General features: G+C 45.7%; 1 protein-coding gene across 1 annotated transcript in view; it reads left to right on the plus strand.

Annotated features, from left to right (window-relative positions):
* Positions 1 to 26,217, plus strand: part of LOC139420455 (rab effector MyRIP-like) — an 87,368-nt gene that overhangs the window by 30,058 nt on the left and 31,093 nt on the right. The window contains exons 2-4 of the mRNA XM_071170619.1: positions 14,890 to 15,026; positions 24,996 to 25,076; positions 26,099 to 26,196. Of these exons, the coding sequence (XP_071026720.1) occupies positions 14,890 to 15,026; positions 24,996 to 25,076; positions 26,099 to 26,196 (316 nt within the window). The remainder of the gene's footprint in view (positions 1 to 14,889; positions 15,027 to 24,995; positions 25,077 to 26,098; positions 26,197 to 26,217) is intronic.

Consider the following 26,217-nt stretch of genomic DNA (forward strand, 5'->3'; position numbering starts at 1 on the left):
CACACACACACACATACATTACATCTCTATTCATTCCTATTATAGATATGCTTTTATGAGTAATCCATACACACACACACACACACACACTGGAGTCTTTCTCTGTGAGCGAGTCCATTGAGGGAGTATTAAAGTGTTCTGAGCCTGGACCAGAGAAAACACACTCGTCTCTGCAGGGCACGGCGATTCACTGTGTGTTGGTGGAGCAGCTCGATACGACTGAAGTTGGAAAAAGCTGCTTTGTTAAGAGGGAGCCGAGAGCAGCGAGAGAGGATTGTCTAAAGCACAGCTGAGTGCTTTTCTCTCTGTGTGTGTGTGTGTGTGTGTGTGTGTGTGTGTGTGTGTGTGTGTGTGTGTGTGTGTGTGTGTGTGTGTGTGTGTGTGTGTGTGTGTGTGTGTGTGTGTGTGTGTGTGTACATGAGCCACAGTACAATAGCTTATGATTTACACTTATATATCCCGCACTGACCATGTAACATGAACACAATGATAATCAGTTTTCTTGAGAAATGACATAGATACACTAACACACTGTCGGTGTATGGAACCTGTGAAACATCTGGTAATGAAGTATTTTCCGTTTGATACGATGCACTACCAGCAGTATGCAGACACGTTACAACCCTGACGGTGGTGGGTTTGATCCCCGCCCTCGTCTTTTCTGACTTTCTCTTCTCCTGTCCTGTCTTACCCATCTGTTTCTACATTGTCTAAATACATCTGGAGAAAAACCGTATAGGATTCTAAAATCAGCGGGGTGGTTTCTAACTGGGATAGATAGCATCCCTGACCCCCCCCCCCCCCCACAGCTGTTTTGAAGGACATTTCCACTCTGCGACACAGGACGCCACACAGGAAGTTCATTGACAGCTACCCATCATGCCTTTGGGCTTCAGGAGGCAGCGCTCCACTTCCTACATCTCAGTTTGATTTGACTCCCTTGCTGTATTTCTGCCCTGTTTTAGGGTCATCTAAACGGTGATGCTGCCAAGTGATCTGGCCAGATCTCAGAGTTTGAAGGAGTTTAGCCTTGGATGCTCTGATAGTGGATGATTCACCTGATTCATTTCTAGGCCTGCCTCACATCCAGGATGCGCATAATCCCCTAGATGTTCCCTTTCTGGTAAGAAAGCACTTTTGGCCGACCAGCTGGCTGGCTTGTCAGGCAAAGGGCTTGCCTTCAAAGGGGAGAATAAAAATGGTTTGTTACCCGCGGAGTGAGCGAGGGCAGAGGAAGATCACTTGAAGGAACTTTAGGTGAAAGATCGCTAGCTTCTGTGGCCACTCTTTCTCTCTCACTCTCTTTCTATCCATCGGTCCGCATGGATTACACACACTGGGAATTATGGCAGCGGTGAAAAGAGGCTTAACGAATAGGAGAACTGGGGAGAAACAAGAGGAACACATGTCCCATGCATCAGGGGTGTGTGATATTGTCCCCATGACCTCTGTCCCTGTCTCTCTCTCTCTCTGTCTGTCTGTCTGTCTGTCTGTCCCTCTCTGGCTGTCCCTCTCTGTCTGTCCCTCTCTGTCTGTCCCTCTCTGTCTGTCCCTCTCTGTCTGTCCCTCTCCTTCTCTCCTCTTTCTAAACTAGTGATGATGCTGACAGTATGTTTAGGGCATGGGTGTCATGTTAGCTCCCTGTGTTCACCAGGCTCTTACAATTGGAGCCTAAATGTCACCTTCAGTATGCACAGTTTCCCCCTCTCTGAAGGGGACATTACGTGTCTACACGGTAGGTACCAGTATATGGTATCCCCCACTGTATGTCCTACAGAAGGTGCCATTGCATCAAAGCATTGGGCATGTGGTTGGTTTGTCCTTCCATCCAGAGATGGTACATAACATAATTAATTTAACATATCTCATTTCCACGTGTCACGGTTCTCTCTCCTGAGGATCCTGAATCTTGCCTTTTCAACCTGGTAGTTATGTAATCTCAGATCCTTTTTTAATTCCAGCCAGTATTACATTTTCCGGCTAAGGTGTTTTGGTTTCAGGTAATTTTTTATTCATATTGACCCTCTGACATGACCTTTGACCCTAGACCGCAGTCACTGCCTTCTTGCTTGGTACACCCACTGAAAGACGTTTCCATGACAATTAGTTTTGTTTACACAATGTTGTGTTAATAGATAGCTTTCAGTGTCATGTAGTTTGATACACTGACAGCCATATATTAAATAAAAGCAAGGTAAACCGTAGACACTGCAGCCCAAAGCTCAGGGAAACCAAGGTAAAAAGTTAGTAACTGACGTGAGTGATGGCAGTTAAGTGCCTTTTTCCTTGGTTTCACTAACTTTCTGCAGTTACTGTAAACATTATTATTTTTTATTTTTTTTAATTTATCTGTTATTTTACCAGGTAAGTTGACTGAGAACACGTTCTCATTTGCAGCAACGACCTGGGGAATAGTTACAGGGGAGAGGAGGGGGATGAATGAGCCAATTGTAAACTGGGGATTATTAGGTGACCATGATGGTTTGAGGGCCAGATTGGGAATTTAGCCAGGACACCGGGGTTAACACCCCTACTCTTACGATAAGTGCCATGGGATCTTTAATGACCTCAGAGAGTCAGGACACCCGTTTAACGTCCCATCCGAAAGACGGCACCCTACACAGGGCAGTGTCCCTATATTATATTTTTTAGACCAGAGGAAAGAGTGCCTCCTACTGGCCCTCCAACACCACTTCCAGCAGCATCTGGTCTCCCACCCAGGAACTGACCAGGACCAACCCTGCTTAGCTTCAGAAGCAAGCCAGCAGTGGTATGCAGGGTGGTATGCTGCTGGCGTGACCTCCCCCCCCCCCCCCCCCCCCCCCCATTTTCTCCATAACACCACACAATTGAGGCAGGGTATTTGCCCACATGATAAAGCATGTATTTAATGTATTAAAAAAATGTCAACATTTACTCCTCTTTTTGCTTGGTCGGGCAGAATAGATTTCCACTTCTTGAGTGACGTCGTGCTACAGGTTCAATGCAAGGTCCGAGACGGTTATGCAGGGGTCTTCAACCTTGTCTTTCCCAGGGACCACCGCCACCCGGGGACCTCCCCACGTGATTGGGATTGGACTAGTCTGCTGTATTAATAGCGTGTCTGTGCTATCGCTTTTATAATGTGTTAGGAGTGGCCATTAATTTGTTTACACCCTCACCCCCCCCTGTCTCTTCCAGCTTCTGCTGTGCTCGCCTCATTAGATGTCATAGCTCTAAACAAGGATAGCGTAGCTCGCGGCTACCATTAGCCACACACTACGGTTGGCCGCGTGCTGAACGAATGGGAAGAGGCAACAGAGAATGTTGCTGTCGTGTATATCTTCCTTTCACAATTTTGTCTCCGTTCTGCGCCGCTTGCTTCATCGGATGCTAGCTACACACACACACACACACACACACAGGCATGTAAGAGTACACACACTTCTCTCACTATCTCATACACTGTCCAGCCTCTCCCAGACCAGTTGTGATAGGTACTTTGGAAGGAGGCTTTTGGCTTCTACAATCCCATTCATATTAACCCCCCCTTCTCTTCTTTATCTCAGACCTCCTCTCATTTCATTTTAAGTGCCTTGATCTAAAGTTCGGATTGGGCCCAATAGGAACAGTTTGTCCTGTTCTGCATCCCAAATAGCACCCTATTCTCTACATAGGGCACTACTTTTGGCGAGAGCCCTATGGGCCCAGGTGGAAAAAGTAGTGCACTATATTAGGGAACAGGGTGCCATTTGGGATGCGGCCCTGGGCTCTCTCAGCTGCTGCCATGGCCATTTGCAGTGCTATGGGGTCTAGGGAGAGGGGAAGAAGGAGTGAGAGATGAACGTTTGGGTGAGAGAATTGCCTAGCGGTGCCTGAGCAGAAGTGAGGATCTGCTGCTCCTATATTTAGACAAGTGAGTTAAGTTAGCAAGACGGAACACCCTGGACCTTCTAAACTGGCCGGGGGGGGGGGCGCGCACATGCGTGTTCATGTATACAGACACACACACACACACACACACACACACAGATAGGTCAGAGGTCCGCAGCTAGAGGGGCTCAGTGCTGTTCCAGTCTGCCTCTTCACCATGCTTTATTTACATTGAGGGGCACAATAACATTTGAAATGTGTTAGATTTGATCTAAGGATGGCCTAAATGTGATGGCCTTTAAAATAGGCCATGCCACTGCTTGTGATGGCTTAGCATGCATTCCTTTCTTCGGGGTGAGGTTGAGCTGTCGATCGTCTGTCAGTGTCGGTGTGGTTTCCATTATGACCGGGAGTGGCTCGTACTGCCTCATAACCAGTGGTTAGTGATGGACTTGTCTATGTCTCTTAATACACATGTACGCACGCATACACGCATACACACAAACACAGTAAAAAGAAAGAAATTGCGTAATATGGGATGGGAGGGTATTTATTTTTCATAGAATAATAGCACTTCTAATGTACTTACCTGTGTTATTATGTATAGCTGCTTCCAGGCTCCGACCTGACCTCCTGATGTGTTGGTTTAGAGCCAAACAATATTACATAAGGCTTTACACGATTCAGACATTTGCAGAACTTCTTTTGTTTGTGAAAGAAATAGTCTGATGGTGACCGTTTTGACCTTTTCTGTTGTGCCGCGCTCATAACCGCCTGGTTATGATTCCAATCACAGTAACAATATGTTTGTTCAATTGTAGGTTTGTGTGGTTGTAAATGGAATTGGTTTTATTGAATTCCGTTTCCACCCAAACGTTTAGATCTCTGTGTAACATTTCTTGTAAAGTTTTCTGTAATCTTTGTTTGAAAGATGAAGGGTGGTTCCCACACAAAAGGAGAGAGAACTTCAGAAATTCCATTTTTTTATCAACTCAAAATATTTGTATGAACATAACAAGATTCAACAACTGAGACATAAATTGAACAAGTTCCACAGACATGTGACTAACAGAAATGGAATAATGTGTCCCTGATCAAAGGGAGGGGGTCAAAATCAAAAGTAACAGTCAGTATCTGGTGTGGCCACCAGCTGCATTAAGTACTGCAGTGCATCTTCTCCTCATGGACTGCACCAGATTTGCCAGTTCTTGCTGTGAGATGTTACCCCACTCTTCCACCAAGGCACCTGCAAGTTCCCGGGCATTTCTGGGGGGGAATGGCCCTAGCCCTCACCCTCCGATCCAACAGGTCCCAGATTGAGATCCGGGCTCTTCGCTGGCCATGGCAGAACACTGACATTCCTGTCTTGCAGGAAATCACGCACAGAATGAGCAGTATGGCTGGTGACATTGTCATGCTGGAAGGTCATGTCAGGATGAGCCTGCAGGAAGGGTACCACATGAGGGAGGAGGATGTCTTCCCTGTAACGCACAGCATTGAGATTGCCTGCAATGACAACAAGCTCAGTCCAATGATGCTGTGACACACCGCCTCAGACCATGACGGACCCTCCACCTCCAAATCGATCCCGCTCCAGAGTACAAGCCTCGGTGTAACGCTCATTCCTTCGATGATAAACGCAAATCCGACCATCACCCCTGGTGAGACAAAACCGCGACTCGTCAATGAAGAGCACTGGTCGTGTCTGGTCCAGCGATGGTGGGTTTGTGCCCATAGTTTTTGGCGGTGATGTCTGGTAAAGACCTGCCTTACAACAGGCCTAGAAGCCCTCAGTCCAGCCTCTTTCAGCCTATTGCGGACAGTCTGAGCACTGATGGAGGGATTGTGCGTTCCTGGTGTAACTCGGGTAGTTGTTGTTGCCATCCTGTACCTGTCCCGTGTGATGTTTGGATGTACCGATCAAATTTATTTATATAGCCCTTCATACATCAGCTGATATCTCAATCTCAAAGTGCTGTACAGAATCCCAGCCTAAAACCCCAAACAGCAAGCAATGCAGGTGTAGAAGCACGGTGGCTAGGAAAAACTCCCTAGAAAGGCCAAAACCTAGGAAGAAACCTAGAGAGGAACCAGGCTATGTGGGGTGGCCAGTCCTCTTATAATCTCCAGGTGGAGATTATAACAGAACATGGCCAAGATGATCAAATGTTCATAAATGACCAGCATGGTCAAATAATAATAAAACAGAACAGTTGAAACTGGAGCAGCAGCACGGCCAGGTGGACTGGGGACAGCAAGGAGTCATCATGTCAGGTAGTCCTGAGGCATGGTCCTAGGGCTCAGGTCCTCTGAGGGAGAGAAAGAAAGAGAGAATTAGAGAGAGCACACTTAAATTCACACAGGACACCGAATAGGACAGGAGAAGTACTCAAGATATAACAAACTGACCCTAGCCCCCCGACACAAACTACTGCAGCATAAATACAGATCCTGTGCAGGTGTTGTTACACGTAGTCTGCCACTGCGAGGATGATCAGCTCTCCATCCTGTCTACCTGTAGCTCTGTCTTAGGCATCTCACAGTACGGACATTGCAATTTATTGCCCTGACCACATCTGCAGTCCTCATGCCTCCTTGCAGCATGCCTAAGGCACGTTCATGCAGATGAGCAGGGACCTTGGGCATCTTTCTTTTGGTGTTTTTCAGAGGCAGTAGAAAGGCCTCTTAGTGTCCTAAGTTTTCATTACTGTGACCTTAATTGTCTACCGTAAGCTATTAGTGTCTTAACGACCGTTCCACAGGCACATGTTCATGAATTGTTTATGGTTCATTAAACAAGCATGGGAAACCGTGTTTAAATCCTTTACAATGAAGATCTGTGAAGTTAATTTGTAAAAATCCAAATTCTGAGTCCTGAAAAAGGGACGTTTCTTTTTTTTTCCGAGTTGATGTTTTTTTCTTGCTTTTTTGCAGACAGTGGGGGAAAAAAACCTTTCTTTGACACACAACTTGAACCTCGAGCCTCTCCGTGGAATGAAATGGTCAGATCCCCACGAACACTCCAACCCTTCAAACATTTCACAGCAGACTCATTAAGATGTAAAAAATCATGAGATGATCTCCTCCTCAAACTTTAAAATCCCAAACTAATCATCAAACACAGAGCTGCTTCATTTCACCCCCACATCTTATTTTGTTTCATTATATAGAGAGATCGTCTGTTGGCGTTCAGAGCAGAGGAAAGAGATTTGATCTTTGATGTTGAGGAAGCGCCACTTTTACCCATCCCTCTGCCTGCTCCACCCCCTCCACAGAAACCACTGGGATTCATTACAAGTCAATTATGGTAATAGTTTCTTTTGCCAGGCGAAGTGGGGTCCTTGGAAAAGCATCAGAGGCCTTTTTTTTCCCTACACGTTTTTCTTTCACCAACATAGAGAGAGAGTAAAGAAGGAGAGGGAAGCTTGTTCCCTCCCAAGCTCCAAGGCAGGGTGCTGGGGGTTCGGGGAGAAGAGACTCTCCCGAAGAATCCCGCTCCCTTATTCATGTGAGTCTGGAATACGTTTTGTTTTCTCCTAACCTCATTACGGGATGTGGATCAGCACAAAGGAACTGTGCTGCAGCAGTAGGGTGCCGACCGAAACCTCCTTCCCTTATCCACTTCGCTCTCTGAAATTCGTGGGATAAACCCACGAGACAGAATGTCATGTTTCATAAATCACAGCACGCTCTGAAAATACATGAAAACAGTAGAGCCAACTTAATTTGGGAAGGTTTGTGTACTGACTTAATTTGACTACATTTGAGAGGGTTTGTGTAGTGACATGATTTGACTACATTTGAGAGGGTTAGTGTGCTGACATGATTTTACTACATTTGAGAGGGTTCGTGTACTGACATGATTTGACTACATTTGAGAAGGTTAGTGTGCTGACATGATTTGATTTCATTTGAGAGGGTTCGTGTGGTGTGTAGCCTAACACTTGAGTAGCCTGTAAGGGAGGAGGAGAGATGGATCAGATGCCGAACCTGAACTGTACATTGTCCCCCATCTGTTTCACTACTCGTCTTGAGTGACAGGCACAGGGAGGGGAGGGCTGCTAGTTGAGCCCACTCATGCAGAACGGAAATGCTTCACACTGTTGTATCAAGTGGGCTGGATGTCCTTTGGGTGGTGGACCATTCTTGATACACGCGGGGAAATGTTGAGCGTGAAAAACCCAGCAACGTTGCATTTCTTGACACAAACCGCTGCGCCCGGGAAATACTACCATACACTGTTCAAAGGCACTTAAATATTTTCTTGCCCATTCACCCTCAGAATGGCACTCATACACAATCTATACTCTACAGTGCATTCGGAAAGTATTCAGACCCCTTGAATTTTTCCACGTTATGTTATAGCCTTATTCTAAAATGGGGTTCAATTGTTTTTTACCCCCCTCAATGTACATACAATATCCCATAATGACAAAGTGAAAAAAAAAATGTTTTGCAAATGTATTAAAAATAAAGAACTGAATTATTCAGATCCTTCACTCAGTACTTTGTTGAAGCACCTTTGGCAGTGATTACAGCCTCTAGTCTTCTTGGGTATGATGCTACAAGCTTGGCACACTTGTATTTGGGGAGTTTCTCCCATTCTTCCCTGCAGATCCTCTGGTACCCTTCACCAGATCTGTGCTTCTACACAATCCTGTCTTGGAACTCTAAGGACAATTCCTTCGACCTCATGGCTTGGTTTTTGCTCTGACATGCACTGTCAACTGTGGGACCTTATATAGACAGCTGTGTGCCTTTCCAAATCATGTCCAATCAATTGAATTTACCACATGTAAAAGTTACCTGTGGTAAAATTTACCACAATCAAGTTGTAGGAACATCTCAAGGATGATCTATGGAAACAGGATGCACCTGAGCTCAATTTCGAGTCTCATAGCAAAAGGTCTGAATATTTACAGTGAGGGGAAAAAAGTATTTGATCCCCTGCTGATTTTGTACGTTTGCCCACTGACAAAGAAATTATCAGTCTATAATTTGAATGGTAGGTTTATTTGAACAGTGAGAGACAGAATAACAAAAAAAATCCATAAAAATGCATGTCAAAAATGTTATAAATTGATTTGCTTTTAATGAGGGAAATAAGTATTGACCCCATCTCAATCAGAAAGATTTCTGGCTCCCAGGTGTCTTTTTATACAGGTAACGAGCTGAGATTAGGAGCACGCTCTTAAAGGGAGTGCTCCTAATCTCAGTTTGTTACCTGTATAAAAGACACCTGTCCACAGAAGCAATCAATCAATCAGATTCCAAACTCTCCACCATGGCCAAGACCAAAGAGCTCCCCAAGGATGTCAGGGACAAGATTGTAGACCTACACAAGGCTGGAATGGGCTACAAGACCATCGCTAAGCAGCTTGGTGAGAAGGTGACAACAGTTGGTGCGATTATTCGCAAATGGAAGAAACACAAAATAACTGTCAATCTCCCTCGGCCTGGGGCTCCATGCAAGATCTCACCTCGTGGAGTTGCAATGATCATGAGAACGGTGAGCAATCAGCCTAGAACTACACAGGAGTATCTTGTCAATGTATTCAAAAGTTTGTGGACACCCCTTCAAATTAGTGGAGTCGCCTATTTCAGCCATACCCGTTGCTGACAGGTGTATACAATCGAGAACACTGCCATGTAATCTCCATAGACAAACATTGGCAGTAGAATGGCCTTACTGAAGAGCTCAATGACTTTCAATGTGGCACCTTCATAGTATGCCACCTTTCCAACAATTCTGTTTGTCAACTTTTTGCCCCGCTAGAGCTGCCCCGGTCAACTGTAAGTGCTGTTATTGTGAAGTGGAAAGGGTGCTTCATGAAATGAGATTCCATGGACGAGCAGCCACACACAAGCCAAAGATCACCATGCGCAATGTCAAGCGTCGGCTGGAGGGGTGTGAAGCTCGCCACCATTGGGCTCTGGAGCAGTGGAAACACGTTCCCTGACGTGAAGAATCACACTTCACCATCTGGCATTACGACGAACTAATCTGTGTTTGGGGGATGCCAGGAGAACGCTACCTGCCCAATGCATAGTGCCAACTGTAAAGTTTTGGTGGAGGAGGAATAATGGTCTGGGGCTGTTTTTCATATTTCTTAGTGCCCCTTAGTTCCAGTGAAGGGGAATCCTAACGCTACAGCATACAATTACATTCTAGTTGATTCTGTGCTTTCAACTTTGTGGCAACGGTTTGGGGAAGGCCCTTTCCTGTTTCAGCATGACAACGCCCCCATGCACAAAGCAAGGTTCATACAGAAATGGTTTGTTGAGATCGGTGTGAGAGCCCTGACCTCAACCCCATCGAACACCTTTGGGATGAATGCCGACTGCTAGCCAGGCCTAATCACCCAACATCAGTGCCCGACCTCACTAATGCTCTTGTGACAGAATGGAAGCAAGTCCCAGCAGCAATGTTCCAACATCTAGTTCAAAGCCTTCTCAGAAGAATGGTGGCTGTTACAGCAGCAAAGGGGGACCAACTCCATATTAATGCCCCTGATTTTGGAGTGAGATGTTCGTCGAGCAGATGTCCACATACTTTTGGTCGTGTAGTGTATGTCTCAAGGCTAAAAAAAATCCTTCTTTAACCTGTCTCCTCCCCTTCATCTACACTGATTTTGAAGTGGATTTAACAAGTGACCTCAATAAGGGATCTTAGCTTTCACCTGGTCAGTCTGACTCATGGAGAAATCAGGTGTCCTTAATATTTTGTATACTCATGTGTTTCGTACCCTCACTGTATACCTCCTGGAGTCCCAGTTCAACTTCTGTGACACTTTAAGCCTTATCGCACAGAAACCATGTGTATTTCTCCCCTGTTTCTCTTCAGTTGCTCGTTCATTTATTTCCTGTTTGGCTGTGCGGCGGCAGTGAGAAGCAAGTAGCCAGAGATAAAAACCAGCCGGGCCTTTTCAGTTGGGCGCTCTGCTCTCGCTTGCTCCCGGCAGCCATTACTGGAACCTGGGTGACCCCGGGCGTGAATTAAGGAGGCCGGGCGCGTTTGGCGGGCCAGCTGATAGAGGGAGAGGAGGATAATAAGTCCACAGAGAACAGAGGGAGGGTGGGATGGAGGGAGGGATGAGAGCCTACAAAACCCAAGGACCTTCAAAGGCACTCATGATTCCTCTATTAGCAGCTTATGTACTGTATGTATCTGGCACACACACACACACACACACACACACACACACACACACACACACACACACACACACTGATGTCTGACACACACACATACACTGATGTCTGGCACACACACACACACTCTGACTCACTTCCATGAGGGCAGTGAGGGATATAATTTATATACACTGCCCCAAAAAATAAAGGGAACACTAAAATAACACATCCTAGATCTAAATGAATAAAATATTCTTATTAAATAGTTTTTTCTTTACATAGTTGAATGTGCTGACAACAAAATCACACAAAAATTATCAATGGAAATCACATTTTTCAACCCATGGAGGTCTGGATTTGGAGTCCACACTCAAAATTAAAGTGGGAAACCACACTACAGGCTGATCCAACTTTGATGTAATGTCCTTAAAACAAGTCAAAATGAGGCTCAGTAGTGTGTGTGGCCTCCACGTGCCTGTATGACCTCCCTACAACGCCTGGGCATGCTCCTGATGAGGTGGAGAATGGTCTCCTGAGGGACCGTTAGTGGCGTTGGTGGATGGAGCGAGAAATTATGTCCCAGATGTGCTCAATTGGATTCAGGTCTGGAGAACAGGCAGGCCAGTCCATAGCATCAATGCCTTCCTCTTGCAGGAACTGCTGACCACTCAAGCCACATGAGGTCTAGCATTGTCTGGCATTAGGAGGAACCCAGGGCCAACCGCACCAGCATATGGTCTCACAAGGGGTCTGAGGATCTCATCTCGGTACCTAATGGCAGTCAGGTTACCTCTGGCGAGCACATGGAGGGCTGTGCGCCCCCCCCCCCCCCCCTCCAAAAGAAATGCCACCCCACACCATGACTGACCCACCGCCGAACCGGTCATGCTGGAGGATGTTGCAGGCAGCAGAACGTTCTCCACGGCGTCTCCAGACTCTTGTCACGTGCTCAGTGTGAACCTGCTTTCATCTGTGAAGAGCACAGGGCGCCAGTGGCGAATTTGCCAATCTTGGTGTTCTCTGGCAAATGCCAAACGTCCTGCACGGTGTTGGGCTGTAAGCACAACCCACACCTGTGGACATCGGGTCCTCATACCACCCTCATGAAGTCTGTTGCTGACCATTTGAGCAGACACATGCACATTTGTGGCCTGCTGGAGGTCATTTTGCAGGGCTCTGGCAGTGCTCCTCCTTGCACAAAGGCGGAGGTAGCGGTCCTGCTGCTGGGTTGTTGCCCTCCCACGGCCTCCTCCACGTCTCCTGATGTACTGGCCTGTCTCCTGGTAGCGCCTCCATGCTCTGGACAATACGCTGACAGACACAGCAAACCTTCTTGCCACAGCTCGCATTGATGTGCCATCCTGGATGAGTTGCACTACCTGAGCCACTTGTGTGGGTTGTAGACTCCGTCTCATGCTACCACTAGAGTGAAAGCACCGCCAGCATTCAAAAGTGACCAAAACATCAGCCAGGAAGCATAGGAACTGAGAAGTGGTCTGTGGTCCCCACATGCAGAACCACTCCTTTATTGGGGGTGTCTTGCTAATTGCCTATAATTTCCACCTGCTGTCTATTCCATTTGCACAACAGCATGTGAAATGTATTGTCAATCAGTGTTGCTTCCTAAGTGGACAGTTTGATTTCACAGAAGTATGATTGACTTGGAGTTACATTGTGTTGTTTGAGTGTTCCCTTTATTTTTTTGAGCAGTGTATATAACCTATATACAGGTTTTCTTCTGGATCAAAATGGGCCTCGGGCGATGGGTGTGGTCACGGGCGTGGCCTATGGTGCGGTCACTGACCAAACATTTTCAAGGCCCTCCTGTTCGCCGCAATGACACACTGTAGCTGTTTTAAAGCACATTTCCTGCCATTCTACACATTTTGCCATGGCTTATGCCTATCTACAGTATAGACTGCATATCTGAGTTTTTCCATCCCAAAAAGTATTTCCAAATGATTATTATAATTTTTTGGGAGGAGGGACTTGAACATAGGCGACATGAAAAAACAGCCCATCCAAAACTTTTCCATGCAGAAACCATCCCGATATAGAATGAACAGATTAGGCACAGCACTCAGTGTATGTATTGTGTGTGTTTGCGCACGTATGAGTACGTTTTGTCCGTCATTACTTGAGCAGTATGTGACCAGGGTTTTTCCACTGTGTGAATGAATTAGGGCGGGCGGGGGTTTGGGAGAGATTTAACACAAAGTTGGCAGAGATTCACGCAATCCCATGCAACACAGGCGCAAGGCGAGCGCTTCCCTCATGTTTCGTAAACCAGAACACACTCCAACATAAATGACTGCTTACATAACACACAGACCACAGCAGTCGGGTCAGTATGAGCAGCTAGCGCCCCGTCAAACACACTCCGGCTCCAGATCCACACCAAGTCGTGGGGAAAAGGGTGGGGCATCCAGTCACACACACACAAAACGCACGTACGTGCTCCCGAGTAGTGCAGCGGTCTAAGGCACTACATCTCAGTGCTAGAGGCGTCACTACAGACCCTGGTTCGATTCCGGGCTGTATCACAACCGACCGTAATTGGGAGTCCCATAGGGCGGCGCACAATTGGCCGGGTTAAGGGAGGGTCTGGCCGAGGTAGGCCATCATTGTAAATAAAAAATTGTTCTTAACTGACTTGCCTACTTAAATAAAATACGTACTCACACAATACACACACACACACACACACACACACACACACACACACACACACACACACAACACACATTCACACACAGTCAATACACAACACAGTGTGCATTCAATACACAATACAGTGCATTCGAAAGTTTTCAGACCCCTGGACTTTTCCTACATTTTGCTAAAATATGCTAAAATGTATTAAATAATTTTTCTCCCTCATCAATCTACAAAAAATACCCCATAATGACAAAGCAAAAACGTTTTTCAGAATTTTGGGAAAATGTATAAACATTTTATTTAATCCATTTTAGAATAAGACTGTAACGTAACAAAATGTGGAAAAAGTCAAGGGGTCTGAATACTTTCCGAATGCACTGTACACACACACACACACACACACACACACACACACACAATACCCTCAAATGGCATTGGATCATCGGATTAACAAGGCAATTATTCACATAGAAGTGCTGGAGAGGGGCTGTGAATGGGACTGTTGACTGCTTGACTGCTTACATGGTTCAGTAGATACAATGCCAGTCGTGGTGGCATAACACCATGGACTGCATCTCAAATGGCATCCTCTACGCTACATAGCGCACTACTTTTGACCAGAGCCCTATGGGTTTCAGAGGAGGCTGGTGGGAGAACTATAGGAGGACGGGCTCGTTGTAATGTAAGTAGGGGAAAAGGGTGCCATTTGAGATGTAGCCCCATGGACGGGGAACAGGACAGAAGCCAGCTTTCTCTCACTGACCTCTGTTCACAAGGGAAAGAGTTTGTTTCCCAGAGTGTTGTCTGAAAGAGAGAAACGGTAGTCATCGCTCTGCCACAGTAATACAGAGACGTCAAATTAAACAGAGTTTTCACATGGCTTTGTTGACGCTGTGCCAAAGTATGACTCGGCCGTGATTAGACATTTTCCTTGGATCCTTTATGCTTTTTCTCCGTCCTCTTTACTGTGCCATGCTTAATTTCACTGACTCTCTCTCCCTTCTCTCGCTCGCTCTCTCTCCCTTCTCTCTCTCTCCCTTCTCTCTCTCCTCTCTCGCTCTCTCTCCCTTCTCTCTCTCTCTCCCTTCTCTCTCTCCTCTCTCGCTCTCTCTCCCTTCTCTCCTCTCTCGCTCTCTCTCCCTTCTCTCCTCTCTCGCTCTCTCTCCCTTCTCTCTCGCTCTCTCTCCCTTCTCTCTCGCTCTCTCTCTCGTTCTCTCTCCTCTGTGTCTGTCTTCTCCTCTCCAGGATATTGCGGACCCAGTCTCTAGAATGGTACTATAACAACGTGAAGAGCCGCTTCAAGAGGTTCGGCAGTGCCAAGGTTCTGAAGACGCTCTACAGGAATCACATAGTGGAGAGAGGAGGCATCTTGGATCTACCAGGTACATGTAAAAGCCTCCTCATGGCCTTTCATGACTGCGTCAGTCCAAAGCAAACTCTCTCCCTCTCTCTGTCTCCCTGTGCATAACAGTGTCATATCTCTGGAGTTTAAAATACCTATTGAACATTCCACCCCCAAAAAGTATTTTAATTATATGAAGAGTGCCTTGGTCCAGCTTAATTTAATGACCAAATATCTCTCTAGGCTTCAATGGCCCCTGTCTATACTACTGCCTGGCCCATTATGTGTGCTATGTTGGTTAATGCGCATTAACAGCTCTCAGTCAGTAACTCAACTACAGGGGGCAAAAGGTCTCGCGTCACATTTCCACTCACGCACATACAGTAGAGAGTACCACAGTCCCTTGCCTCACAGGTCATGTGGTGAGAAACAGAACCAATGGCCATCGAATATACACAGCCCCGCTTTCCCTCTAACACCGACTGTCACACACACACACACACACACACACACACACACACACACGTTCTCTCTTTCGTACGCACACATAATCTCTTTTTATACCCACTCCCTCACCCCCCTTCCCCCACACACGTCATCTCTCTTTTATACCCAAACACACTCATCATCCACCACTGGCCAGCCTCCTGGACACAGTAGATGGTACTAATCCCTGAGGTTTGAGAGGGGTAATCCTTGTGTAATATTAGCAGACAGCTAGCGTTACGGCTGCTGCTCAGTAAGCCTAATGGGGGAGAGAAGAGAGTGGCCATGCTGCTAGGCCTGGGTGGGGTGGTGGTGATGGGGGCGGCAGCTGCTCTGCTGGCTGGGTCGTAAATCCCCTCAGTGGCCTGGGCCACTTTGGCCTCTGAATAATTAGTTCCTGCTGTGGGAACAGCATCATAATCCAGATGCCATTGTTTCCCCCTACCCCCATCAGCCTGGTCGGTCGGAGTGTATAGAGTTAGGGGATATTACCGTGGTATAGCACAGCGGGTTAAAGGGGCAATCTGGAATTCAAACAACGACAGCGGTGCGATGGGGTTTTTAAAAGTTTTATATACATCAATAATTAATAGCTTTCTATATCATCAATTAAAAGTCCAAAAAATGTATTTTCAAATCCCAGATTGACCCTTTTAAAGGGATGAGGTGATTGAACAGAGGGGTACACCTCCGACTTCCAATGCTGATGTGGAACAGGCTGGCAAAAGTGTCCAACATGGCTGTTAAGCCTACTATTAGTGACAGTGCTAATGGTGCTCGTCATGGCAGGAATAGGGCCACTGTATTTTCTTCGCCAACCTACCCGGAACAGCTGCTAGTCATAGCAGTTACAGTGCCAGTCAAAAGTTTGGACACACCTACTCATTTCAGGGTTTTTATTTTATTTTGACTGTTTTCTACAGTTACTCTTTCTAAAACTATGAAATAACCGACATGGAGTCATGTAGTTACCAAAAAAGTGTTAAACAAATCAAAATATAATTTATATTTGAGATTCTTCAAAGTAGCCACCCTTTGTCTTGATTACAGCTTTGCACACTCTTGGCATTCTCATAACCAGCTTCATGAGGTAGTCACCTGGAATACATTTAAATTAACAGGTGTGCCTTGTTAAAAGATCATATGTGGAATTTCTTTCCTTAACCTGTCTGGGAATGGGGTTCCGCTACCGGCCAACAGCCAATGAAATTGCAAGGCGCCAAATACAAATCAACAAAAATCTCATAAATCAAATTTCTCAAACATACAAGTATTAGGCCCCATTTTAAAGATACAATTCTCGTTAATCCAGCCACAGTGTCTGATTTCAAAAATGCTTTACAGCGAAAGCTCCACAAACGATTGTTAGGTCAGCACCAAGTCACAGAAAAACCCAGCCATTTTTCCAGCCAAAGAGAGGAGTCACAATAAGCGCAAATAGAGAAAATTAATCACTAACTTTTGATGATCTTCATCAGATGACACTCATAGGACTTCATGTTCAAAAATGCAGGTATGTTTTGTTCGATAAAGTGCATATTTATATCCAAAAATCTCATTTTACATTGGCGTGTTATGTTCAGTAGTTCCAAAACATGCAGTGATTTTGCAGAGAGCCACATCAATTCACAGAAATACTCATTATAAATGTTGATGAAAATTCAAGTTTTATGCATGGAACTTTAGATAGATACACTTCTCCTTAATGCATTTCAAAATTTCAAAAAATTTCAAAAAAACTTTACGGAAAAAGCATAATCTGAGTACGGCGCTCAGAGCCCAAACCAGCCAAAATAAATATCCATCCATGTTGCGCAGTCAACATTACTCAGAAATAGCATTATAAATATTCACTTAACTTTGATGATCTTCATCAGAATGCACTCCCAGGAATCCCAGGTCGACAATAAATGTTTGATTTCTTTGATTAAGTTCATAATTTATGTCCATATACCTCCTTTTGTTAGGGCGTTTGGTAAACAAATCCAAAACGCGCGTGTATGTCCAGCCGAAAGTCGGACGAAAGTTCAAAAAGTTATATAACAGGTCGTAGAAACATATCAAACTATGTGTAGAATCAATCTTTAGGATGTTTTTATCATAAATGTTCAACAATGTTCCAACCGGAGAATTCCGTAGAAAAGCAATGGAACGAGAGCTACCTCTCATGTGAATGCGCGTGACTGAGATCGATGCTGCTGGCAGACCACTGACTCAAAGAGCCCTCATTCCCCCCTCCTTTATAGTAGAAGCCTGAAACAAGTATCTAAAGATGGTTGACATCTAGTGGAAGCCTTAGGAAGTGCAACAACCAATATCCCACTGTGTATTCGATAGGGGCTGAGTTAAAAAACTACAAACCTCAGATTTCCCACTTCCTGTTTGGATTTTTTCTCGGGTTTTGGCCTGCCATATGAGTTATGTTGTACTCACAGACATCATTCAAACAGTTTTAGAAACTTCAGTGTTTTTTCTTTCCAATACTAACAATAATATGCATATATTAGCATCTAGGACTGAGTAGGAGGCAGTTTTACTCTGGGCACGCTTTTCATCCAAAAGTGAAAATGCTGCCCCCTATCCCAAAGAAGTTAATGCTTTTGAGCCAATCAGTTGTGATGGCATACAGAAGATAGCCCTATTTGGTAAAATACCAAGTCCATATTATGGCAAGAACAGCTCAAATAAGTGCTGTCGCAAAAACCATCAAGCGCTAGGATGAAACTCGCTCTCATGAGGACCTCCACAGGAAAGGAAGACCCAGAGTTACCTCTGCTGCAGAGGATAAGTTCATCAGAGCTACCAGCCTCTGAAATTGCAGCCCAAATAAATGCTTCTCAGAGTTCAAGTAACAGACACATCTCAACATCAACTGTTCAGAAGAGACTGTGTGAATCAGGCCTTTCATGGTCGAATTGCTGCAAAGACACCACTACTAAAGGACACCAATAAGAAGAGACTTGCTTGGGCCAAGACACACGAGCAATGGACATTAGACCAGTGGAAATCTGGAAATCAGTGGAAATCTGTCCAAATTTGAGATTTTTGGTTCCAACCGCCGTGTCTTTGTGAGACGCAGAGTAGGTGAACGGATGATCTCAACGTGTGTGGTTCCCACCGTGCATCGTGGAGGAGGCGGTGTGATGGTGTCGGGGGTGCTTTGCTGGTGACACTGTCTATGATTTATTTAGAATTCAAGGCACACTTAACCAGCATGGCTACCACAGCATTCTGCAGCGAGTGAAGGAAAAGCAGCCAACAAGTGCTCAGCATATGTAAGAACTCCTTCAAGACTGTTGCAAGTTATTCCAGGTGAAGCTGGTTGAGAGAATGCCAAGTGTGTTCAAAGCTGTCATCAAGGCAAAGGGTGACTACTTTGAAGAATCTCAAATATAAAATATATTTTTGTATGTAACACTTTTTTGGTTTCTACATGATTTCAGATGTGATGTTTCATAGTGTTGATGTCTTCACTTTTGTTCTACAATGTAGAAAATAGTCCAAATAAAGGAAAACCCTTGAATGAGTAGGTGTTTTTGACTGCTACTGTAAATCACTGTTTGAAGCATTAGGAGTATGAAAGCTCCACTACCGTTGTGTTGACTGGTGACTCTTTGTCCACCTGACTGGTGGCTGTTGGTCCAATCAGCTCCACTGTCTGTCTGTGTCCCTGTACAGTCCAAAGGGCCCTCCTGTCCCAATCTGTCTTCCCAGCTGTCCCCATCTGATCCCCTATCCTCCCCTCTCTCCTCCTCTCCTCTCACTGCCACTCTTATATCACACAGGGACAAAATGGGATGAGCTGCTAGCTGCCGCAGGGGCTCCCATTTCAGATGAGCTGAACAGATTATACTGCATGAGAGTCACAAGCACGCACCACTGCATCACACCGTACCGGCGCGTGCGTGTTTGTGTGGCCATGTGCGTTGTCCCTGAGAATGTCCTCTTCACCATTCTGAGTGTGCTCTCCCTCCTCCTCCTCCTCGTATATTAGATTGAAAGGGGAGAGACTGTAAAGATGTACCCATAATGGTTCAAGGCCATGGTGCTGTAGAAATACTGGATGAAGACATGTTGTATTTGTCTGAGCCAGTGGTGGAAAAAAGTACTCAATTGTCATACGTGAGTAAAAGTAAAGATACCTTCATAGAAAATGACTCAAGTGAAAGTCATCCAGTTAAATACTACTTGAGGAAAAGTCTAAAAGTATTTTGTTTTTAAAATATACTTAAGTATCAAAAGTAAATGTAAATGTATTCATAATTTCAAATTCCTTATATTATGCAAACCAGACAGCACAATTTCTTGTATTTTTATTTATTTACGGATAGCCAGGGGCACACTACAACACTCTGACATTAATTTGCAAAAAAAGCATTTGTGTTTAGTGAGTCTGCCAGATCAGAGGCAGTAGGGATGAACAGTGATGTTCTCTTGATAAGTGTGTGAATTGATCCATTTTCCTGTCAAAATGTAACAAGTACGGTGTCAGGGAAAATGTATGGAGTAAAAAGTACATTCTTTTATTTAGGAATGTAGTGAAGTAGAAGTTGTCAAAAAATATAAATAGTAAAGTACAGATGCCCCCCCAAAAATCGACTTAAGTAAAAAATACTTTAAAGTACTACTTAAGTACTTTACACCACTGATCTGAGCCCACAATGTATGAAGGCACATTTTGTTGACATAACAAACTATACCTCGATTGATCTGAAAGTGGGGAGATCTGACTACAGCTGTTGGTTTGAGTTGAGGAGCTTTTGACAAACTAGAGGAAAAGTCAAGCGCCTTCGAAAAGAGCAGATAGTATTTGAAAGTAATAGAACACTTTCCGCCCACTTGAAAATCACAGGTGAATGAAGGTTGGTTTTAACGCCGTTGCCATTTTTAAAGGGATAATTCACCCAAATTACAAAATTATATACAGTGAGGGAAAAAAGTATTTGATCCCCTGCTGATTTTGTACGTTTGCCCACTGACAAAAAAATTATCAGTCTATAATTTTAATGGTAGGTTTATTTGAACAGTGAGAGACAGAATAACAACAACAAAAATCCAGAAAAAAGCATGTCAAAAATGTCAGAGCGAGTGACGTTTGAAATGCTATTAGCGAGCACCCGCTAACTAGCTAGCCATTTCACATCGGTTACACCAGCCTAATTTCGGGAGTTGATAGGCTTGAAGTCATAAACAGCGCAACGCTTGAAGCACAACGAAGAGCTGCTGGCAAAATGCACGAAAGTGCTGTTTGAATGAATGCTTAGGGGCCTGCTGGTGCCTACCACCGCTCAGTCAGACTGCTCTATCAAATCATAGACTTAGTTATAACATAATAACACACAGAAATACGAGCCTTAGGTCATTAATATGGTCGAATCCGGAAACTATCATCTCGAAAACAAGACGTTTATTCTTTCAGTGAAATACGGAACCATTCCGTATTTTATCTAACGGGTGGCATCCATAAGTCTAAATATTCCTGTTACATTGCACAACCTTCAATGTTATGTCATAATTACGGAAAATTCTGGCAAATTAGGCGGCCCAAACTGTTGCATGTACACTGACTCTGCGTGCAATGAACGCAAGAAAAGTGACACAATTTCACCTGGTTAATATTGCCTTCTAACCTGGATTTATTTTAGCTAAATATGCAGGTTTAAAAATATATACTTCTGTGTATTGATTTTAAGAAAGGTATTGATGTTTATGGTTAGATACCCATTGGCGTAAGAACAGGCCTTTTTCGCGAATACGCACCGCATCGATTATATGCAACGCAGGACACGCTAGATAACTACACATGGTTGACGATATTACTAGTTTAACTAGTGATTATGATTAATTGTTTTTTTTATAAGATAAGTTTAATGCTAGCTAGCAACTTACCTTGGCTTACTGCATTCGCATAACAGGCAGGCTCCTCGTGGAGTGCAACGAGAGGCAGGTGGTTCGAGCGTTGGACTAGTTAACTGTAAGGTTGCAAGATTGAATCACCCGAGCTGACAAGGTAAAAACCTGTTGTTCTGCCCCTGAACACGACAGTCAACCCACCCACCGCTCTTAGGCAGTCATTGAAAATAAGAATGTGTTCTTAACTGACTTGCCTAGTTAAATAAAGATAAAAAATTAAAAAAAATCGTTGTCCAGAAATACAGATTTCCGATTGTTATGAAAACTTGAAATCGATCATAATTAATTAATCGGCCCTGATTAATCGGTCGACCTCTAATAGGTACTATACGTATAGCTCTAGCCAACCCAGTGAATCAGTGACTGTTGACCTTGTTGTCTCTCTCCTGCTTCCTGCTGCTGTCTCTGGTTTTAGAACATTAGTGACTCACACACAGCCCTGTCCTGAAATGTGTGTGTGTGTGTGTCTGTGGCGAAACACGCAATGCCAAACGCTGTCACATCGGTGACATGCGGCACCAGGAGTGTATCTGCGATATGTCTGTCAGGACTTGAGTAGTTGTGTGTGTTTTTTTGTGAACGGATTGTGCATGTTTGTGAATGGTTTGTGTGTGTGTGGGGGTTTATGTACATATGCACATTTGTGTTTTTGTGGGTGTGGTCTGTGCGTCTGTGTCCCCGTACTTGTGCGTATGCACTCGCGGGTTTGTGTATGTGTGTGCTTGTTGTTTACAGGATGGCATAGTGTAGTGCTACGGTCCCACAGAAGCTTGAGGTGATGTCATGATGTGACCTTGAGTGACTCTGGTGTCAAAGATATATTAACCTGTCACTAACTATCTGTCAGACATTTGAAAACGTTTAAGGACACACAAAAACCAACATACACGCACACACTTCTTCTCTTTCTCTCTCTCTCTCACACACACACACACACACACACACACACACACACACACACACACACACACACACACACACACACAGTGCCACCCAACTAATTATTGTAGAGGCGTTGTCAGTGTCAGAACACAATTGGTAGGTGGAGAACAGAACAGAAATCCACCATGCCCTTCTCATCTCAATCCCTAATGGCACCTGTTCTGCAGTGCCCCTGGTGGTCAGTATGTTTCACTACAACATGCAGCAGATGGAACAGTCAGGTTTACTCCCAGTCTGTGCATTTTTCATTCACAAACTCTCTCTCTCTTTCTATCCCTCTCTCGCTTGTTCTCTCTCTCTCTTCCTCTCTCGCTTGTTCTCTCTCTCACTTCCTCTCTCTGGCTCTCTCAATCTCCCCGCCCTCTCTCTCTCGCTCGCTCTCTCTTCGTCTGTCTTTCTCTCTCTTTCTCTTACTGTTGGTGTGTGAGCTGCCATGGTGTAAATGAAGGCCAAGTCATTGCTGAAAGCTGCCTGTTGTGGGTGTGCCTGTGTGTGCCTGTGTGTGCCTGTGTGTGTGCCTGTGTGTGTGCCTGTGTGTGTGTGTGTGTGTGTCGGTGTGCTGGGAAAGCGTACGATGGCAGATGCTCTAATATAATTGAAAGCTAGCTGTCTGGACTGCTGCTGGAGGAACTTTACCTTTAAGTGGAGCTTTACCGACAGGAGTGTCTCTCTCTCTCACACACACACACAGCCCGGTGCTGCCGTCGGCAGGGTAGTCATGGTGATATCGAGTGACTCCCCTCCCTGTAGGGAAAAGGTGAGACCGTGGTCAATGAGAAGAAATGAAACAGGAACAGTAAAGATAGATCTCTCTCCATCTCTCGGTAATAAACTGACATGAGATGACGTAAGCTACCTGGTTTGAGGAGGACACGCCCAGTGCAGGTGGGGAGGGGCTCTGTTCGGCGTGGAGGGTCGAAACGATTCAGGAGAGGGTCATGACAGTGCGTGGCGGGGTGTTGTGTCATGGTTAAATCTGCGGGTTTCACGTGTTCGGTCTGTCTGTCAGACTGTCTGCCTGGACGGTGAAGCGTCAGGCGGTGGACATTGCTGTGAAAGATGACAGACAGGGGTCACCTGCAACAATGACACTTGTTACCCAGGGAATCACTCACTTTGCCATACATCTAGTTCTCACATCCTCAGCATCCTCAGAAAGTGCGTGTGTGTGACAAGGAAATAGAGAGGGGGGAAAAAGAGTGTGGCCGTGTGTATGAGGGCGAGAGAGATGTAGACAAAAAGACAGGGGAAGTGAGAGAAAGAAAGAAACAGAAAAGCGTCAGTAAACAAAATACCACGCGGCCTCCATCTTGTGATCCTGTTTGTTTACAGGCCGTTGTTGTTGCTGCATTTCCTTCATTAGGACGCGGTTATCGTCAGCGGTGCCAGTGTATCTCCCTGTCCTACTGCGTCCATGATTTCAGACTTTATTAATGCTGGGTAATATACTGCATGTTGTTGTTGGCTGTATCTCTCCTTTAAGTCACAATGAACAGGCACACACACACACACACACACACACACACACACACACATGCTGTATCTAAAACAGAGCAGAGGAGAGCGAGGCCTTTGGAGTGGCATTTAATGAAGCTGACCTGAAGCGTTTGAGACGCATTCAGGAAGCTGACTTAAACCATACACCATGGTGGAGTTGTTGGGGCCACGAATCTCACTTATTATCAGAGGGGAAAAAACAAGCCATCAGATGGCCAAACATACTCCAGAGAGGAGTGGCGGGATGGTCGAACGATGACAGAAAGAGGAGGAGGAACAGGGGAGGAAGAGGAAGGCCGGGAGGACACAGGACCGTGATGTGGATGAAGAAGACATTGGTGGGAGTTCTTTTCGGATCAAAGAAGAACTGAAAGGCTGATGACTCCCTCTTCAGCCGGAGAGGACTAAAACGGTTCAAACACAAGTCAACCTGTCCTATGCCTGACCAAGCAGAGTCCCACTACAGACGGACAGACCAACACAAGCAACTCTGTCTGCTCGCCTTGTCCCAAATGTCACTGCAGTTTCAGCCTCACTGCACACAGACACTCAGAGGAGTCCTAGTGGCTTGCCGCGACTCCCACTGCTAGGTTCCGAGTGTTTCGTGTCACCGCTGTAGTCGTCACAGCCTCAGCCTCTATATACACACACACAAACACACACACACGCACACAGTTCAGCCCAGTACTTCAGAGGCACAGGCTGTGGCAGGGTGATCATTTCAGCTGTACCACCGGAGTTCGTCCCAGAGCTGTGGATCTTAGCTGCTAATTGAAGGAAGTCGATTGTTCCCGTGAGAGGAACTAACAAGTCGATGAAAGACCTCCTGGAGAAAACAGATGGCCCTATGGGATACATATCTGCCAACAAATGGCCCTATGCAAATGGTGTGTGGTTTATGAAGAGACGACACTACGCAGACACACCCACGGTTCATACACACACACACGCATACACTACGTACACTACACACGGCTGAAAGAAGGGATGTGTTGAAATGAGCTGGAGCAGTGTCGTAGGTTCTCTGCTCTACTGTTTCCTCCTGTTTCATATCATTGCTCTCCTCTGCTGATGAGGCTGAGGTGAGGCTCTCAGTGTGAGCCGAGGTTCCTCCCAGCAGAGTCCGTAGCTAACCTCTGACCTCTAACCTCTGCCTCTTTCTCCCCTGTAGAAAGCAGTGTTCACGACGGAAGCAATGACAATGATGGCAGCGTCTGTGGCAGTGACTCAACCTTCTACAGGCAGAGTGAAGGTACACAACCTCATATAGAACCCAACCAATGATTAATGGTCATACTAGCTATATCTGTTTCATCATACTAGCTTATTGCATATAGCCACAGCAACACACCACACACACACACACACACACACACACACACACACACACACACACACTGCTGCGTGGTCTTCTTGTTCCAGAGGTCTGTGACCCTCCCAGTCGGCCACTTGTGTTTGTGAATCACAGTAATCACAGCAGCACTCCACCAAAGCCCTGACATGAGTCACCACAGCAGCACTCCACTACAGCCCTGACATGAGTCACCACAGCAGCACTCCAACCACAGCCCTGACACGAGTCACCACAGCAGCACTCCACCACAGCCCTGACATGAGTCACCACAGCAGCACTCCACCACAGCCCTGACACGTGTCACCACAGCCGCACTCCACCACAGCCCTGACACGAGTCACCACAGCCACACTCCACCACAGCCCTGACACGAGTCACCACAGCAACACTCCACCACAGCCCTGATACGAGTCACCACAGCAACACTCCACCACAGCCCTGACACGAGTCACCACAGCAACACTCCACCACAGCCCTGACACGAGTCACCACAGCAACACTCCACCACAGCCCTGACACGAGTCACCACAGCAACACTCCACCACAGCCCTGACACGAGTCACCACAGCCACACTACACCCCAGCCCTGACATGAGTCACCACAGCAAATGACCACAATGTGCTTATCTGCCCCTCTAAAGCAGACTCCCAAACACATATGCGCTCACATGTGTGTGTGTGTGTGTGTGTGTATATATATATATATATATATATATATATATATATATATATATACACATACACACACAGAGAGAGAGTGCGAGAGACACGCGCACACACTGACAGCAGTAATTGCATTCTCTCTGCAGCGGTAATGTTTTGTTTGTCTAGTATACTGTATCTCTAATTAAATCTGCCATTTAGGTAATGACCACTCCTGAGAGCGCTGTAAGTAAACGTGTTGGTGCGTGTGTTGGCAGGACACAGCATGGCAGAGACCCTCACGGTTGCCCTGCGCGTTGCTGAGGAGGCCATAGAGGAAGCCATCGCCAACGCAGAGGAATTCAGTGACAGCTTGGTGAGGCAACACTCCTTCTCT

This window comes from Oncorhynchus clarkii, chromosome 11 (assembly GCF_045791955.1).
Source record: "Oncorhynchus clarkii lewisi isolate Uvic-CL-2024 chromosome 11, UVic_Ocla_1.0, whole genome shotgun sequence".
NCBI lineage: Eukaryota > Metazoa > Chordata > Actinopteri > Salmoniformes > Salmonidae > Oncorhynchus > Oncorhynchus clarkii.